General features: G+C 35.0%; 3 protein-coding genes across 5 annotated transcripts; 1 reads left to right on the top strand and 2 right to left on the bottom strand.

The window, feature by feature from the left end:
* Positions 1-9,699: 9,699 nt before the first annotated feature.
* On the bottom strand, positions 9,700-12,785 carry LOC110371143 (uncharacterized). The gene is made up of 6 exons (XM_021327260.3): positions 11,899-12,785; positions 11,429-11,699; positions 10,962-11,107; positions 10,456-10,583; positions 10,196-10,283; positions 9,700-9,796 (listed from the first exon to the last, which is right to left on the bottom strand). The coding sequence occupies exons 1-6, from the start codon at positions 12,494-12,496 to the stop codon at positions 9,750-9,752; spliced, it is 1,278 nt and encodes a 425-aa protein (XP_021182935.3). The 5' UTR covers positions 12,497-12,785; the 3' UTR covers positions 9,700-9,749.
* A 1,225-nt stretch (positions 12,786-14,010) lies between these two features.
* On the bottom strand, positions 14,011-15,659 carry LOC110371144 (myb/SANT-like DNA-binding domain-containing protein 3). Of its 2 annotated transcripts, XM_021327261.3 has the most exons (6): positions 15,373-15,659; positions 15,170-15,279; positions 14,855-15,089; positions 14,653-14,745; positions 14,464-14,574; positions 14,011-14,379 (listed from the first exon to the last, which is right to left on the bottom strand). In XM_021327261.3, exons 1-6 carry the CDS (start codon positions 15,637-15,639, stop codon positions 14,227-14,229), a joined length of 969 nt encoding a protein of 322 aa, XP_021182936.3. In that variant the 5' UTR covers positions 15,640-15,659; the 3' UTR covers positions 14,011-14,226. The 2 variants fall into 2 exon arrangements, with proteins under 2 accessions (XP_021182936.3, XP_063897243.1); XM_064041173.1 differs by lacking the exon at positions 15,170-15,279 and having other exon boundaries at positions 15,373-15,482.
* Positions 15,660-16,228: 569 nt separating this feature from the next.
* Positions 16,229-18,617, top strand: LOC110371145 (CD63 antigen). 2 transcript variants are annotated; one of them, XM_064041174.1, is made up of 5 exons: positions 16,229-16,352; positions 17,210-17,404; positions 17,490-17,648; positions 18,066-18,278; positions 18,399-18,617. In XM_064041174.1, exons 2-5 carry the CDS (start codon positions 17,258-17,260, stop codon positions 18,459-18,461), a joined length of 582 nt encoding a protein of 193 aa, XP_063897244.1. In that variant the 5' UTR covers positions 16,229-16,352; positions 17,210-17,257; the 3' UTR covers positions 18,462-18,617. The 2 variants fall into 2 exon arrangements, with proteins under 2 accessions (XP_063897244.1, XP_049706097.2); XM_049850140.2 differs by lacking the exon at positions 16,229-16,352 and adding an exon at positions 16,583-16,890.
* Positions 18,618-18,620: the final 3 nt, after the last annotated feature.

Genomic DNA, 18,620 nt, shown 5'->3' with positions numbered 1-18,620 from the left:
TTCTTTCCAATAATCTGCTTCTTTCAAACATATAAAACGTAACACTTTTCTATAATGCTGCCTTCTGTTTATTTCAGTCACATAAAAGCTTGGATAACAATTGAATATCTATCCTGTTTCCATGAACATTTACATATTAGTGTAGGTACACAATTAGAGACTCCATATATGGACAAAATTACGAGGTAGACTCATTCTAAGTAGATTAAACAAGCATCTTCCCGCAGTTGGTAAAAACAATTTCACATAATCCTTACATGCGAAATGCGAAAGTAACTTTATCTGCTGCGCTTTTACCTGAACTTGATATGTTAGGGAGGTACACATACTCTTGTCTTTTATTGCTAGATTTGCTTCTTTTTCAAAATAGTTATTTTATTATTTTAGCCAGGTTCATGATTAGTTTTCTCGATAATCTGACTGTTTATAAGCGAGTGTTGGTTTTCTGGTGCCTTTGGTCGAAATTAATGCCTGAAAAACAAATTGAAAGGCTGATCTGTGCTCATGTTACCTTAGATTACAAGGTGGAAATATTTCTCTAGTGTTTCCCGAACGATGTCTGTACTTATGTATGTAATGGGTGCGCGAAAACTGCTGTAGCGATTTTGAACTTTAAATCGACTCTTTTAGGGTTATAAAGCCAGACAAAATAGGCAGTCAGATCTTTTCTTCGCTTATAGTTTAGCTAGAATTTGAGAACTATTGCCTTGGTAACATAAAAGTTGGTCTGAATCATGATTATACAGATTATGCTCCTTTAAGGTCCCTGCGAAATATTTGGTTTAGCCAAGTCTACTTCACATCAAGCAAAGTTTCATCAAAATCTATTCTATAGTTTTAACTCTTTCACACCGAATACATGGAACCTATTTACTTTACTTCAATGAAAAATACATTATTAATAAATATGCACTACTTACATCTATGGAGAAATCTTGCAGCGCCATCACCCAATAAAATCGGGATAAAGGAAGGAACATGATACTTATGACGGAGATAAATTAAGACCTGAGGCAGAATATTTATTATTCGAATTGTCTTTATTCGCCAATTCTTCAAATACCTACCTTACAAACATTTGATCCTTTTGTCTTTGTCATACAAAGCAAAAAAAGTATCTAGCGGAAGATTCAACGCGTAGGAGGAAAATACAGCGACACGAGTGGGCAGGGAAAGCGGTAGGGCAAAGCTATATAGCGGTATGTAGGTTTTGTATAAAAGCTAAAGGTCACTCGAAATTCAACTAGTAAAAGGTTAAATGTGATATAAAGTTTATTTGAATTTTACATAAGTACAGTAGGTACCTATGTATGTATAAACTTTTTAACGCAAAATGTAACATAATTTCGAAAAGCGTTTGAATTGGTTGATCTTTCGGAGTTAGAGAAAAACATCAGAAATTAAATTACCTACTTTGAGAAATGATATTTTCACGACTTCTCTTCTTCCCGCTTCCCGCCTCATATCTTAGGGAAAATATTTAGAAAACTACATTTGAGGATTACTTATACCAAGTAAATAGGATTATTTCATGCGATTACGTCCCCAACTATAGCTGCTCTTTAAATTTCAATTAATCTTTCTCCATAAAAGTACCATGCGATTACTTCCCCAACTAGCAGCTAAAGTCCTGTTTAGATTTCAATATTTTCCATTAATCTAGCTCCATACACTAACGTCTAAGTACAGGCATATAATATCGCTTTTGAACTAATGGAGATCGCGTATAAGCCGATAGTATTAATTCGCCCTACGGCATGACTCGCATACCTACTATGTATTTAGTTAGGTACTAATTGTTTTGGTTCATCCCTTTGTGTTTGTACCTAGATTATTATATAGCCCCATCTTGTTTCTTGTCTTGTTGTAGGTAAGGAAGTATACAAGTGGCTCAGTTTCTTTAGCTTTCTTGAGTGTTGGTGATGTGTATTTCATAAGTGGATATATGGCAATAGCTTTGCACAATATTCCTAAGTGTTCTGGCTTAAATGGTACTCCAATCACTAATCGAAAGCAAATATATTAGGCTTTTACACCAAAACTACGTATAGACCCGATTTTCATGAACTTTGGCACACTTTGGCAGATAGTCTCGAACCTGAGGAAGGCTCATTTTTATCCGGGTGTTAGAATTACATAGTTGCCTCAGTAGGTAAGTTGTTGGAAACACACAAAACAGCTAGAAGCTAACAAATAACCAATACATATTAACACAAAGAACACTCTATAAAACAATTTAATAACGAACATTTTAAACACCAAAAACATTTCAAAACCACCCTTCACAGACTATATACACAAAAACTACCTTATGTACAGTCTCGCAAATAATCCCCACATTGGAGCTCAAACCCTCAAAGGTACGTTTATGTGGCTACCTCGCTAATTGACTGGCCAGCCCAATCAAAGGCCACGGCAGCCAATATTGATTCAATCTCCGGTTCGCTACAGGCCCTCGGGGTGCAAACGCAAAGAGTTATTAAAACCCTTTGATGGGTGAAAATATTGTGGAGTTGCTAAATTATGTAGTTGGGTTTGGATGTGGCGGAATTTCGAATGGTAGATTTGGTTTTAGGTGATACTTTGATTTATTTGTTATGTTCTAGTTATCAAGGAAACATGTTGCTATATGTTTCTTCTTATCAACTGAAATGCAGTTTTGATCACATTATTCCAAATTTGACTGATGATGGCCTCTGACGTAGAATTGTAACAAGGACTGCTACCGAGTAGCATTTGGGAACATCATCTTAACGTGCCCTCTAAGGCACGGTGATGTAACATCGCCAACTTGAAGACTTCTGACTACTTTGTGAAGATTCCCAAAACCTACAAAGCCATTTCGACCCGTCTTCATTTTATAGCCAAAGGTTTGGGTCCAACTTACAATCGAACAGGCAGTTGGAACGCTTTATGCAACAAGTAGATTTTCTTTCTATAATTTACAATCAAAATAAAACAAATATCGTCCAAATAAGCTAATAAAAAGCCCCGACACCCGTCACCCAGTCGCGGTCACTTACCACAACATCTGGTGATTTACCTCACGCGAGTCAACGCGTGCAGCAAGCCAACCGTGACGTCACGACTTGTAGTTAAATCACTTATCAACTGGGTGCAGCTGATTTGTTACCCGAAGGGGTAGTAAGCTGAATGTATTGTAGGCCTAGCTTTATTTGGGATAGGTATGATAAATAAGATTAGACTTGACTGTGAGACTTGCTAACGTTACTAGTACGATCACTCGAAAATCATCGAATTTAGATTTTATACTTGTTGTCTCTCACTTTGTTAGGGTTTCGGGTTCGGTTGCCGGGTCGAGCCTATTTTTTGGGTTTTAAGATGTTTAGAAGTTGGTGATTAAGACACCCCAATATTTCTCCGATAGAGTGTTGGATTGCCATCCCATCGCGCTATGAGAGTGCAGGACAAAGAAAGCACTTGTGTCTTCGCAAAAGCTTGTCTTAATATGTCTTAAGCTACAATTAGACTGGTAGTCAGTCTACTATTCCCAAATCTTAACATTCAAAAAACCTTTTACGTCAATAAATAGAAATCCTAGAACATCAAAACACCAAATATTCGCAGTAAAGCGTTTGTAGCTCAAAGTCAAAACATGCACCATTCGGACCCACCCCCTCATTGGGCGAGGGGTGCGTGGTCGCTAACAAAAATCCCTTTGGCGACTGGAATTTAATAATGTTTCCCCCTAATAATCTGCCACCTCTAGCAAAGCATAAGGTGGACCGTGAAATAACGGAGAATGCGTATTCAAATTATTTTTATGGAGTTGTCATGTAATGTTGTATAATTTTATTTGTTGGGCATTGAATAAGATCTGTTCAAGTTAAGGTTTGAAGGGGAAAACTGCTTTGTCGCTGTGAGTTAATTAGCTACCTTGAATATACGAGAGTTGTTTTCAGTCTAGATAAAGATATATCGTTTTTCCGCATGAATTAGGATTACAGTTATTTAACTTTATGGAAGGATATTTACGTACATACCAAAAGTACAGCCAGCTATCGGACGTAATCATGTAAACATTATAAATCCTTCTAGGTACATATCTACATTATTAAAACTTATCACAAACGTTTATTTCCCAATACGATGCTACTCTATACTATTAGGTTAGACACTGTTTGGTTTAAAAAGTGCCGATTTATTTAATCATACTAAAAGGTCATCCTTTCTCCATTGGATATGAAAACGATACCTTATCCATACATTGACCAGTTCAATAAAACCCAAAGCAATTACAATCCGTTTACTCTAAACCTTCACATCAAAGGGACCTAACAAAATATTGCCATATTTCCCGTACAAATGTCCCCTTCACAAATAAACATAGCTCTTGCATTTGATGCTTCGATCAATCAAAGTAGTCTCGTCAAAATTAATAATAGCCGCTAGGGTGTTGCCATGGCCACAGACAGACAGACACCCCCTTTTGGGGTAAAAGGGAGTATTTGTATGACGTTAATCCCACTGTACCTGCCGGACGCTGATTTCAATTAGAGGTAGCACTAATTGAAATTTGAGAGCGTATGGAGATTATAGTTTGGGTGGATGTTGCTGTAGGCTAAATCATTTCGGCGTGTGTTTGCTAGTGTAGGTATTTGTATTTTTGTTTTCGATTAAAAACAGGGTGACTATAAACCTAGTTGAGTAGCATCTATCTATACGGTAAAGGACCATGCCCAACCGTGCCCCAGTAACGCCCAGAGAAAGTATATTACAAGATAGCCCTATTAAATAAAAACTAGAATTATGATGATAATTTGAAGTCTTAAAAAGCACCGGTTAAAAAATAAAAAAAATACGACATTCTTGTTGATATTGCAGTACATGACATCGTTTCAATCATGCTTTATTTATTACGGTCTGTAATCTCGTCCTTTGGCCCATGTATATATTCATTTAATGTATACAATATATTCAAATAACTGACATGTTTATCTAATAACATACAATTAAGTCATGAATTTATGATGATCATGAAGTTCCTAGTGAAAAACTAATAGCAATGCTGTCTATAAACGATAAAATGTATAAAAAACCAGTGGGAATTTATCATGTTTAATGTCCAATATCTTTTGAATCGGTGCTTTATATAATATTAAATCTAGATATCTTACAAATATGGCTGTAAAGCTGGAATTTGGGCATTGCATGGCGTTGCTGACTTTTGACTCCATACTAATATGGGCATGATCCTTTTATGACTCTCATAAAATACCCAGTTTCAACAAAAGAATGGTCTGCATGTAACATTGTACCACTTGACATATGGAATGCTAATAAGGAATTGAGCAAATAATTCAAAAATCATCTCAATGCTGATCTTTATTAGAGGATTTCTAAATGCCTATGTCTTATTAAAAACTCATTAATGCAACAAGATGATGATAATGTAGGATATTATATTATCTAACGTTTCTATATTTGGTGTTATCATTTCGTTCCAGGTTACCATCCAGCGGAATTGTACTACTACGTACAAAACAGCTAATGTCCAGAATAAGGGCTGTAAGAACATGAAGAATATAAGCTTAAAGAATAAATTATAACTTGAACGAGTGTGTTTTATATTCCTCTAAAATTTCCCTAATAAAAAAAAGGTTTAAAGAGTAAGAAACTTAAAGGACTGTTTTTATATCTCCATAATATACCACGGTACGCCGATTGGACTGGACTAGACTGGAAGCCGACCCCAAAGTAGTTGGCAAAAAGGCTCGGGAGATGATGATGATGAATATAGCAAGGTAAAAAAACTGCTGATTTTCCGAAATAAACTGTTAGATATAAGTTTCAGTAGACTTTATTTTGAATGCTGAATTTTGAGTAGAACAAATTTTGTTCTATTTTATCAGCTAGGAATGGGAAGGGCTAGGAACTCAAAATACTGATGGCATTAATTGTTAAGCCAAGAAAAACTTCCTGACATCATTTTAGCCTGAAACGTTTTTAGACTTATATACAGTCACTCCGCAGCATCATTATTTTTATATCTCCTTTGGGAGTCTTCAAAATTGCTTACACTTTCTCCATTCTTTCCTTCCCAATTCGATTGTTCCCCTCAAATGACACATCATATACAAGTTCCAATAACGGTGATCCGAAACTGTCAGTACGGACGAACCCTCCGAAGCGAATACCCTCTTTTCAATGTATTGTGTTAGATAGGGGCGGCTCTCGCTTTATTCGAATATCGTGTGGATATCGATACGGGAATTTGAATCGATTTGAAGGGGCATCTCTCGGTTTTAAAATGATTGGGGTTTTTGTGATGTTGTGTAATCTTTGGAAGGATATGTGTGAATTGAAAATAAATCCATATGAAAGTGGTGCCTACTTGAACCTACAAAAAATTGAACCTAAAGGATCATGCCCATATTGGTATGGAGTCAAAAGTCAGCAACGCCATGCAATGCCCAAATTCCAGTTCTATGTCATACGATAGCTTTATAGCCATATTTGTAAGATATCTAGATTTAATATTATATAAAGCACTGATTGAAAAGATATTGGTCATTAAACATGATAACTTCCTACTGGTTTTTATACATTTTATCGTTTATAGACAGTATTGCTATTAGTTTTTCACTAGGAACTTCATGATCATCATGAATTCATGATTTAATTGTATGTTATCAGATAAACATGTCAGTTATTTGAATATATATATATACATTAAATGAATATATACATGGGCCAAAGGACGAGATTCCAGACCGTAATAAATAAAGCATGATTGAAACGATGTCATGTACTGCAATTTCAACAAGAATGTCTTATTTTTTTTATTTTTTAACCGGTGCTTTTTAAGACTTCAAATTATCATCACAATTCTAGATTTTATTTATTAGAGCTATCTTGTAATATACTTTCTCTGGGCGTTACTGGGGCACAGATGGGCATGGTCCTTTGTGAAGGTTACCAACCTTCAAAAATTTAGGTTCAATTTTGAGTAAGTTGAGTAAGATTCATATTTTGAGATAACGTTTAGATGTTTTGGATCTGACGGCAAGTTAAATAGGACTACTACTGACCGGATCATAGCTCTCTGCTGACAAAAAATTGTCGCCTGCTCAGATCAAACTTTGATCTGAGGTCGCGTGTCTAAAAAAGTTGGACACAGACTTAGTAGGGAGCTATTGAAAGAATATCTAGATTGCCTGCTACTATAAACAGTTTTTGACATAATTATAGCAAAGCTTACCTTCTATCAGAAAACAATATATAAAAAATCCACAACAGCAAAATCTGATCTAACAGCATTTCTAACACAATTTCGACCCCAAAATTGGCACCCTAACAGCCCAAAAAAATTGGAGTGACGTAAGCAAGGGAAAGTTCATTGACCTCTCTCTCATCCCTTACGACGTAAACACGAGTCAACGACCTTGCGACGAGGGTTAGAATTTTGTTAGAAAATTTGACAGTGGACTGTGACGTCACGAACCATGGTTTGATGAAAAATGCACCAGTCAATACCCTTAGGGATTAGCGAGTCATAAATTGGGGAGCAACCGATTCAGATAATGGTTTTTTTTTAAACTGCCAAAATGGGATGGCAATCTGTTATGATGTGCCGAAAGTACTTTTTTTAGTCTTATTTTTTATATTACGGACGGTATCTAGTTATTTACACTGGAGAAAAGTTTGGTTAATGGAAACTGTTTTATTTAATTTGATTTTTTCCTAATCGTAAGTTATGTTGGAGTATAATCAGATACAGCCGAGTACTACCTACATTGTACATGGACTCACTTCCCAACCCGGGGATACCCCTTGGTAAGACCGGTTGGATTCTGACTACCCGTAACGACTGCTGAAGATGTTCAAATGAGAGCAGGGTCCAAATGAGCAATTTAACGTATCTTTTAAAATACGGAGGTACACTGAGAAGGTAAAATAAGATGGTGACCCATCCAACGACGGGCCGTCCTAACCGTTACTTAACCTTATGAACGATTAACCACAAACAGTGTACCTACCTTTTACTCAGCCACGAGCTCTTAAGTATACTCCTGTATGAGTTATGCCCGATTCGTCATTTTAGTGATTTGGCATCTATAAAAAACGTGTCCCAGTTGGTCATTCAATAAAATATTTTATTTTGCTTAGTCCCAATTGGTCATCCGTACTTTATTTTGTAAAAAGTACTGTCAACAAGATAAGCTTTACAATATTGTAATATGTTTTTTTTATTTATTTTGGTTATGTTTTTTCCGAATATGGAAGACGCTATTAATAAAATTGCGATTTCAACGGCGTCACACACCACGGCCAAAACCAAAATACCAGGATCGCATAAATCAGATGAGTAATATACCAATCAACGAGTGTCCATGGAACTGCCCACCGTGTACTAGGACCGCATAACTTACAGGAGTATAGCAGTCAAGAGTGTCAGGATTTTAGGTTTTTTTCCTAATTGTAGATAAACATACCAATTTACACCATCATTCATCATTTTTATGTATACAATCTCTTTGCTAGTTATGGGCCCCTGGTACTTTTGTTACCGGCACACACATCACATTTTCGGGTTTATAAAATGCTCAAGTTGTCTTCACCTGTGTTTTAATGTATATTTTATTATATTTATATGAGAGCTATAATATCTACCTTTACCTACATCGAAGTTTTTCATTTAAAATTTCTTTTAACACTTTTATTTCTGACGGTACTCTGATACGTGAAATTTTATGCGGGTGACGAATCGGAACTCAAAATTTAAATATTAAATTATTTATTTTGCTCGAATGACCAATTGGGACTTGTTGTATGGAAAAAATAGTTGGTGACCAATCGGTACTAATGACAAATTGGGAAGAACTCTCCTGTATGTATATGTAAAAGTTGGTTACTTACAACCTTTTATCGTCCCACTGCTGGGCCGCAGCCTCCTCTCACACGGAGGATTGAGCATTAATCACCACGCTTGCTCAATGCGGGTTGGTATATAGTACCCATTTTAAATCAATTTAATAAAAACAAACAATCCAATTGATTAGATAGTGGTTATTGTCAAATCAAATCAAACTTGAAAATCAAACTACTAATCAAACCTAACTTGAATTTGATAGATAGAAACACTCACATATTACCGAGCTAAAATTACATACTTATACATAGTTACAGGTTTTATAGATAAAGGTTAGTTATATGTGTATAAAAAGTTTACGCTAACATTGTTAATTAATTTGATTGGGAACAAAGAACAAATTGGAATTCACGCTAAATAACAACTGTTGGCGCCATCTAGCGGAATACTTTAGCAACATCCACTTAGTTCATTTACCTAATACCGTTCTAGATGGCGCTGTTATAGAACTGCTGATGAAATGGATTCTTGAAATCAGTCCTTACAGCTCTCGAGTTCTACTAACGTAAATCACTAGAATAGCACCCTTGTATAAATGCAAAACTTTATCGTCGTTAAAATTCATTACAAGACCTTTCTAACAAGTCCAAACACGACTATAATACGATGTTCCATCAAGGTTCACTTCATATCTTTCGGCTCCATCATCAGATCAGTTCAACTGTACCATATTATTGTATTGTCATCAGAACTACACAAAGCTACCAATTTTCTCGACGCTATTATCCTTGGGAGATGTTTAAATAACATAGTTACACAGTATATATACAGGTATAAACGCGTTTTAAAAATTAAACGACTATTAGTTGTATCAAATATATTTATTTTCTCATAATTAACATAATCTTACTTTATCCTATCTCGCCAAGTGGTTGCCGACTTCACAAGTGAAGAACTCAGTACCTGAAAAATAAATATAATTTTACTAGTCATACAAATCTACGAATTTACCACCAAATGAACCAAGTTGAAAAATCTATAGTGAAACAATATCCCGTCGCTTTTTCTGTCCCTATATCTCTATCTCCATTTGTACGCTTAAATCTTCAAAACTACGCAACCAATTTTCATGCGTTTTTTTTTATTTTTTATCAGATAGTGTTTCAAGAGAAAGGTTTATGTGTATAATACTTGTATAAAATAGTAGAGAAACACTAATAATTTTAGAGGTTACCGAAGCGCATCGATGGTGGCCCACTAGGCTATACATATTTTAACCTAGGGACGCGAGGTGAAACCACGGGAAAACAGCACAGCTATTGAACAGCTATTGAAGTATAAATTACACAAAGTTTAACGTACCTTGATGCGTAGTTACATGCTGCCTCAAATTCTTGATACTTGGAAACTGTTCGCGACACACTCGACACTTGTAATGGTAGTCCACAATCTGTAATTATAACACAAAAACACATTACAAAAAAAAACACATAAAAACAATGGAATTATAGAATGAAAGATATAGATAGGTACTTACTACGATACTTTTATCATTACAGTGTGTATTTTTAATTCTGCTTATAGTGAGTAAAATCGCTATATGCTATTTTTAAAATACTGACCTCTGCCAAAATAGAAGATATGACAGTCTTATACTTTTGCATATCTTCTGTAGAGTGAGTCTTGAAGTGAGACAGAAGATTGTACACCGTCACGAACGAACGAGAACAGATGGGACATGCAATGCTTTCTGAAAACAAATAAAATGTTGAATATTTTTAACCTATACACGGAAAAATAATTGCTGAGGAGATGACAGACGCTGAGATCAACACCAATACTCTGGTGAGTAAACCACAATGATGTACTAAACCAATTTAGTTGTTCTTTACCATATATAAACAGGAGGGTCATCTTCACAAATCTTACAAAAAGCAGGGAGCCTGAGAAGGAGCAATATCTTTTTAGCTGGTTGCTGAAAGTGGTTCTCACGGGATATGGGCGGAACCGCGAGAAACAGCCGATGGCTGTTATTTTCTACTGGTATGGGAAGCAGGTACCATGGTTTCTACCTACACTGAAAAAAACTAGCCATTAGTGGTGTTAAAGTAAGTATTACAAAACTCACTCCTAGTATTTTTCTTGACCCCTCTCCAAGAGGTCTGGAAGCAAGGTGCACACATCTTGCAGAAGGCCAACTCTTTCATAAACATTTTGAAGTCATCATCGTCTTCTTTATCTTCCGAGTCTTCTTCTTTACCTTCTGATGATTTTCTATAAAGGTAATATGGTTTGAGTTACGTAAATTTGGTAATTAGTCATAATTCGGTTAAAAAATTCATTTCCTATAAGTTGTCAATAGGTCTATACTAAATTTCTATGTATACTAAGTCTGCAATTAAAATATGTAAGAACCTGATTGATAGGTCATCAAACACTAAAAGAATCTTACAAACAAGGCCTGTTATTGACATAAGTATGTTTTTTTTAGTCTAGGACAGATTTAACTCTTCCAAGCTACTATTTTTCATGCCCAAAGTAAATAAAATCAAAAGCATCTTAGCACTACATTGATTTAAAAATAAAGTGTCATACCTATCAGACGCAGTCACCATCTTATAAACCGCAGAAGACGCTTCCTTAGGTTTATATACAACGAGCACCTCTCCGTCCTTACTATCCTCTTTACTCAGAATCACTTCATCAGACAAGTGGAATGGTTTTGGTCTCCGTGCAGCAAGATTGAAGGTCGTCAGCACCTTTTTCTCTTTGTACCGAGGGAGTACGCATTGGAAGATCTCTGACTTTTTGTCACCTTCGTCGTTTTCAACACAGGTTTTGCTCCAAATTGTTGTTTCTGGTTTTCCTGGAATGGTTTGTGTTAAAGTAGTATTAACAACTATGGCATTGGCTATTTTTATAGTGTTAGTTGACCATATAGTGGAGTATATTGCAATAGCTAACCAGATTTGGATAATATTCGAAAACTACTTTTACATACATTTTACTTGTGTAAATACAATAAAATTACCTATTCAAAAAGTATCAGATAACATGTTACAAACCTGTTTGTTTATTAGCAACATTCCTGAAGACAACAGTTCTCACAGAACTATAAGTGTCTCCCCTCTCCGGTTTCAGCAAGCTGTCGCAATGTTTGAAATGCTCCAAACACACGTTATTCCAGTTATTCAACCTTTTCACGTCAGAATCTTCACTTTTAATCGCTTTTACTGGCAAACACAAGGGATCATCATAATCAGGAATCCTAATATTACAAAGTTTTCGATCAATAACCGGCTCTTTGGCGGGAAAATGTTTAGCCTTTCTGCCTGATGATGATCCAACTTTCAAATTTTGAACACCCTCTCCTCTCTGGTAAGATTTAACTTTTTTCACAACATTCTGCCTCTTCTTCTTGCCTTTGGAACTTGGTGGACTCGGCGGCAAAAAGTCATCATTGGGATCATAGTCAGAATCTTCTTCATCTTTCCTCTTTTTCCTTTTTCTTTCAGCCGGCATCCGTTCCACCAGCAACGGGGAAGGCTTCTCAACAACGCGGGGTACTAAATGTGGCACTTGAACTGGAACTACTTGCACACATTGCTGAACAATGTCGGCATCTTCATCCAAATACTCTATATCGCCGTCTGATTCAGCCATAATTACTATACTAATTTCAGTTTATAAACAAATGCAGGAAAAATTACACAGTAAGTAGGTACGATGCGTCCAGCCAGATCTGACACTGACATTGACAGGACAGAACTATTTTTCGAAAAAATTGTTTTTGGTCTCAAATTCGAAAATATAAAACTTTTTTATGATTCATAATCACCATAAATAATCACCAAATTGCTGCTAGTTTGTTTTATTTACAGCCTTACTTATAAACGTGAATTAAATAATAAGTAATACTGCTAATTAACAAAATGGCGGATCTTTACCAGCCACTGACCTCTATATTTACCACACACATGTGTAAATATAGAGGTCAGTGTTACCAGCTGATTTTGAAACATCAAACGTTGCCGTTCCTTGAATAAATTCGCTTGGCGTTTTTTCGAATCGCATGGTGTCTTCTTCACAATGGATATTTTAGAAGATCTTGATGTATTGCGCACTTTTCGTAATGATATAGAGGAAATAAGAAGCTTTAACAGCGGAAGAATGAGAATGATTAGGCGGATTAGGCGGCCAAAACAATACAAGAAAAGAATGAATCCTTTACAAGATTTAAGTGAAAGTGATTTTAGGCAAAGGTACAGATTTAGCAAAGAAAATATGCTAAAAATAATAGATATTTTGAGAAATGACTTGCGTGTGGACAGACGTGGAGGCTCTATACCTGTGGAGTTACAGGTGATGTCTGTTATTAGGTACTGGGGCAGACATGAGGTAGGTTCCTAGGCTTTTATCATAGGTACTTAAACATATTTTTGTTTAGTTTGAATGTCATATTGTACTTACCTAAGAATTGATATTAATCAAGACTATTTACATCTCCAACTTCAGATTCAAGAAGACTGTGCTGAAATCCATGGCATGAGCCAGCAGACTCTATCATATCTATCTAAAAAAATAGGTATTGCACTGGCCTCAAAAAGCTCTATCTACAGTCAAATGCCTTTGGATATAAGAGCTCTAATGGAGTCAATCCAAAATTTGAATCCATATGTGGATTCCCACATGTTATTGGAGCCGAAGATGGAACCCATATAAAAATTCGAAAAGTAGGCGGAGAAGCTGGGCAATACTGTCAAGACAAAAGGACACTACCCTATAAACACTCAGGTAAATAAGTGTAGAAAAACTGTTGCATTTGGGTATTAAAGCAATGCATATGCACTTGTTAAAAATTGTTATGTTAACAGTGTAATTCAATTTTAAAAAATTAACGGTATAAGTATGACCTTGCTCTTAATTTCAGCTAGTTTGTGATGTCGAATTAAAAGTTTGCGATATATGTAGTTTGCCACTAGAGGGGTGATACTCACGATACACGTATTTTTCGTGGAAGTTCTGTCAGACAGACAGAGGTTTGAGAATCAAGAATTCAAAGTACCTCAAGAATTCCTGGTACTCAGCTGAATCCGGTTAGACTGGAAGCCGACCACAACAGAGTTGGGAAAAAGACTCGGAGGATGTATTACATAGCTAAAATAAAATAAATAAAATAAGATAAAAATAGCCTTTATTTACTTAGTACATTACATTACAACTTTTTACATGTAACAAAAAAATAATAATTTAGAACACTTGAATGAATAAATAAATATTGTTAAAATGTTCACTCTGTACTGGTAGTAGTCGCCTCTGCGGCGTAGGCCTCTCCTAAACCTATCCCGATGTTTCTCTCTCTGGCCATTTGCATCCAGTGATTGAAGACATAGCTACTCAATTTTATTTATTTTCTTTTTCCAGTATTCATACTCTAAATCCAAAATACTCATTTTCTTTTTATGTATTTCTTCTGCTCGTTCATATTCTCTCTCCCTAGATTTTTTGGCTAAAAGAAATAGTTTTCGCTCATAGTTCACATTAATCTGCAATGAAAATAAAAAATATCACAATGTAAATGAATGTTTTTATTCTGTGAGCCTAATATCAAGTTTACCTAGGTTACATACCTTATTTTTCTTTGGTATGCATTTCTTCTTCGAGAATGTGTTATGCACACGGTTGGATGCAGAATACAAAATACCTTTTCTTGTTTCTGGCTGACTTACATCTTCAGATATCTACAATAAAAAAATTGGAAATGAATACTAAAAATGCTACAGTTTCAAATTAACGAGTTTGGAATTAATTTTAATTACCTGTTCAGTTTCCTTAAGTTGGTTACTTGTGCCTGGCATTGGCGTCCAAGGATCATAAACTGGAGTAAAATTTATGTTTCCTGATGTCAGTGACTGCAATATTAAATTAATTAGAAAAGTTATTTTGAATGTTTCCTACAAAGATCAGAACCGAATCGTGGAAAAAGTGCATAGTTCTTATAATAACGAAAAAAGCAAATACCTCATTTTTGATATGCACGCTGTCGCTATCAAATTGAATCGTATCAACAATAAATTCATTTGGAATTTCCTGTATTATTGCTAGTTCTTCCGGTGGTGGGCTTGGTGGTCCTCCACCTGTCATTAATTTAGCCTGTTTGTACTCACTCTCTCTGGATTTTACTTTGCCCTTAGTGTTTCTCCACTGGGTTGTTAACTCTTTGAGATCCCGTTTTTTTTTATTTAGATTATTGAAACTGTAAAAAACATTATTTTTTGCTACGCACGACACATTTAACACATTTACTTCGTTATTGAAAGTAAACTAAGTATGTACCAAGACAAAATTTCTTGCCATGATGCTCTCTTTTTCGTATTTGTATTAGTAGATGTATCCTTATTTTCAATTACATCTATTCTTTCTAAAACAAGGTTTATTAGAAGTCTCTGAAATTTAACAAATACAAAGTTATAAATCTTAACTTTTATCAAAATAAAACACCATGCGCGAATAATACAATATTAATATTATAAACATACCTTTTCCTCTTCGTCCCAGTTGCAGGAACGAACTCTTTTTTTTAAAGAAATATCTTCTACACCAGCCATGGCAATAATTATATTTAAATAAAATACAAATGCAATACCTACACTACGATTCAAACAAATACGACAGTCGGTCGACAAACGAGTTTTTTGACAGCTCAACTTTTTAATTTTAACATATATTTTTTTATAATTTGTAATGGCATGGCCATAAAGCCTTCGTGCCAAAATTTTATATTTTACGGGTGCCATTGTTGCCATTACACAACGTTTTGAGGACAAATATTTTTTTAACTACAAACATTCCGGGGTAGTGTTGAGAAATTAGTATGTTTTATGTCATTATCCGTTCATTCGTTGAGAAACACTTAAGCAACGTAATCACTACTTAAAGTAGTAATTATTTAAAACAATGCTTAGAAGATGATTAGTTGATTTTTATAAGTAAGGCTGTTAATGTTTAGAATTACATGTTTTCAGTAACTTTGTTACACAACACTATCCTTCATTTTAGCAAATAATAGACACTGGATTAACTTGAACTGAATCTTGTACACCTACTGTTTCAAACTCAGTAGATTAAAACATCAAGTAATTTTCGACTTTGTTATAACTCATTTTCATAATCACTTTCAAAATATATTTTTCAAGAACCACTGCACTTTATCTATTAGATAGTATCATAATAAGGTCTTCCTTAGCACCATTGAATACCAAATAGGTACCTACACTCAAGTGGTTGACTAACATTGACACATTCCACTTGAGTTTTTCCCACTTCCTTAATTTTATCGCGAAATCTGACTCATTTGCAACTAATATTATAAATGCTATTAGCATGTGAGTTTTTTTTTGTTAGTGACACTTTCATGCTAAAACGTCTTAACCGATTGAGGCGAAAGTCATGGAACTAAGTTAATTTCATATAACATCAACCCCGATACCATTAGAAACTAGAAGGACTCGGATAGAATGTAAATACTTTATATCCGATTGAGGGAATAAGTTCCCTCAGAAAAAAGCTGAGCTGGGGCCCGATTCACCTAAGTAAAAAATGTCAAAATTGAATAGAAATTGAATCGCAATAGCAATTTTAACCTTAACGGGCATTCTGCTACACTTCTACTAATATAAGACCAATTGATACATAAATAATCGAATGTCGTTGGAATACTATTGCGATTCAATTTTTATTCAATTTTGACATCATTAACCTAGGAGAATCGGGCCCCAGGGTAATATAATAAAAGATTTCGCAATCCTTACAAATCTGCAAAACCTATCTTTGAAGGTAAGTATTTATAAATCTATAAAGGTAAGTCCTTATCTCTATACTTGTTGATTGATACTACACTTGATGCAATTCTAATAAGTAGTAACTAACAGTTGCTTAACAATCCACATGGAAATGTAATAGTCTAATCAAAAGTTAGTGCAAGTGTGCGAAATATTTACAAAATGTGTCGGATGCTAGTGAAAATAATTTTGTGTGCAGTTAACTTAATATTTGCGGTATGTCTTATGCTCAGTAAAAATCAGTATAAAATGATCTTCCGAGCCGATTCGCAATGGCACAATAAGTACTTCTGTTAGATTTACTCGACTGTGCCAAAAAGCGAGTCATGATTTTCGATCCATCTGACCGTCCATCTGTCACTAAGATGAACTATGCCATGTGATTTTAGTTTATTTTATAGAGGGTACAGACAGAACCCTGGGTGCGAAGTCCACAGGGCGGTTTTTTTAAACGACAATAACAAAAATCCATACTAACATTCATTTACCTATGTTATAGGCATGACGAATAATTTTCAATTGTTTCACTTTTCAGATTATCGGGCTAGGCCTGATTGGTGTTGGAATAGCATTTTTTTACTACATGGACCAAATACCAAAAGAAATATCCGTAATAATAAACTTGGATTACGTTCCTTACGAAGCCATTGCTGTAGGAATTTTCGTATTCCTTATTGCTTCTTCCGGATTCTTTGGAGCAATTGCTGAACAAACATGTCCACTTATAACTGTAACTATATATTTTTTTACTCAGAATAATTACTGCTATTTCGAACGGTTTCTATAAGTTTATTTATCTATTCTATTGCTTTCAGTATTCTGTATTTATGGGATTTTTCGCAGCCACAAAGATGGCTATTATAATACTATTGGTAATCAAATTGCCTGATTTCACGAATGAAGTGAAAGCTGAAGTAAACAATACTTTCGTGGAGCCCGCTCACAACATGACATTCCACGTCATCGAAATATTGGTAAGTGAAAATGGCAAGTTTGTTTTATCCTCCAAGAGAAAGAAAATATTGTATTAAATATTTTTGCAGTCTTTACGGGTTATGAGAAGTCAGTGAGTCTGACAACCACTCTTAGCAAGGGCAGTGTGTTGCCCGGGTAAATGAGTTGAGGAGGTGAGATAGACAGTCGCTCCTTGTAAACAGTGATACTGAGCTGCATACGGATAGACTGGAGACCTACCCCAACATAGTTGGGAATGTTTATAATAGATATCAGTGGGCGGACAGGGTTAAGCATCATTATGCTTTTCCTTGGGCTCAGAAATTAGTTACGAGCCGCCATCAAGTTTGGCAGGGAATAAAACCACGCTTCATCCACGCCTATTTGTCGAACCGCTTTAGGTATTATTAATCTAATAAAATTCATTATTTTTCCAGTTGCAATGCTGCGGTACAACAGGACCAGATTCTTATGAAAACGACTATAATTTAGTGCCCGTATCATGCTGTAAGGATCCTCAAGAGCAAACTGAATTATTTTGTTCCAAAGAAGACGCCTTCGAAAAAGGATGCACGACTATGATAGCAGAATACTTCAATACTTATGTGACTTATTTTGGATATGGATTAATAGGAATGATGGTTTGGGAGGTAACTAATTATTATATTGTACCTACTTACAAAAGCGTATATGCTTTTCACGTCACTCGAATATTAATTGATGTTAACTTTTTGAATCGTTATAATTTTGTTTTTTTTTTTTGTTTTCAGTTACTGTCCACGAGCTCTTCAATTTATATTTTGACTACTGCAAGATCGAAATTTTTCAGTTAATATTGAAATAACATGTTAGTTTGTTTTAATCGAATTTTTCTGCTCATGACTTTTAATTAAGTGATTGCAGAGAAACTTTTTCAAAACTATTGTTTAAAAGTTAAGATCCTTTGTTATTTTAAATTCTATACTATTTATTAAAGTTATATAAACAACTAC

This window comes from Helicoverpa armigera, chromosome 24 (assembly GCF_030705265.1).
Source record: "Helicoverpa armigera isolate CAAS_96S chromosome 24, ASM3070526v1, whole genome shotgun sequence".
Taxonomy (NCBI): Eukaryota; Metazoa; Arthropoda; class Insecta; order Lepidoptera; family Noctuidae; genus Helicoverpa; species Helicoverpa armigera.
This window is presented reverse-complemented; position numbering and strand designations above follow the sequence as displayed.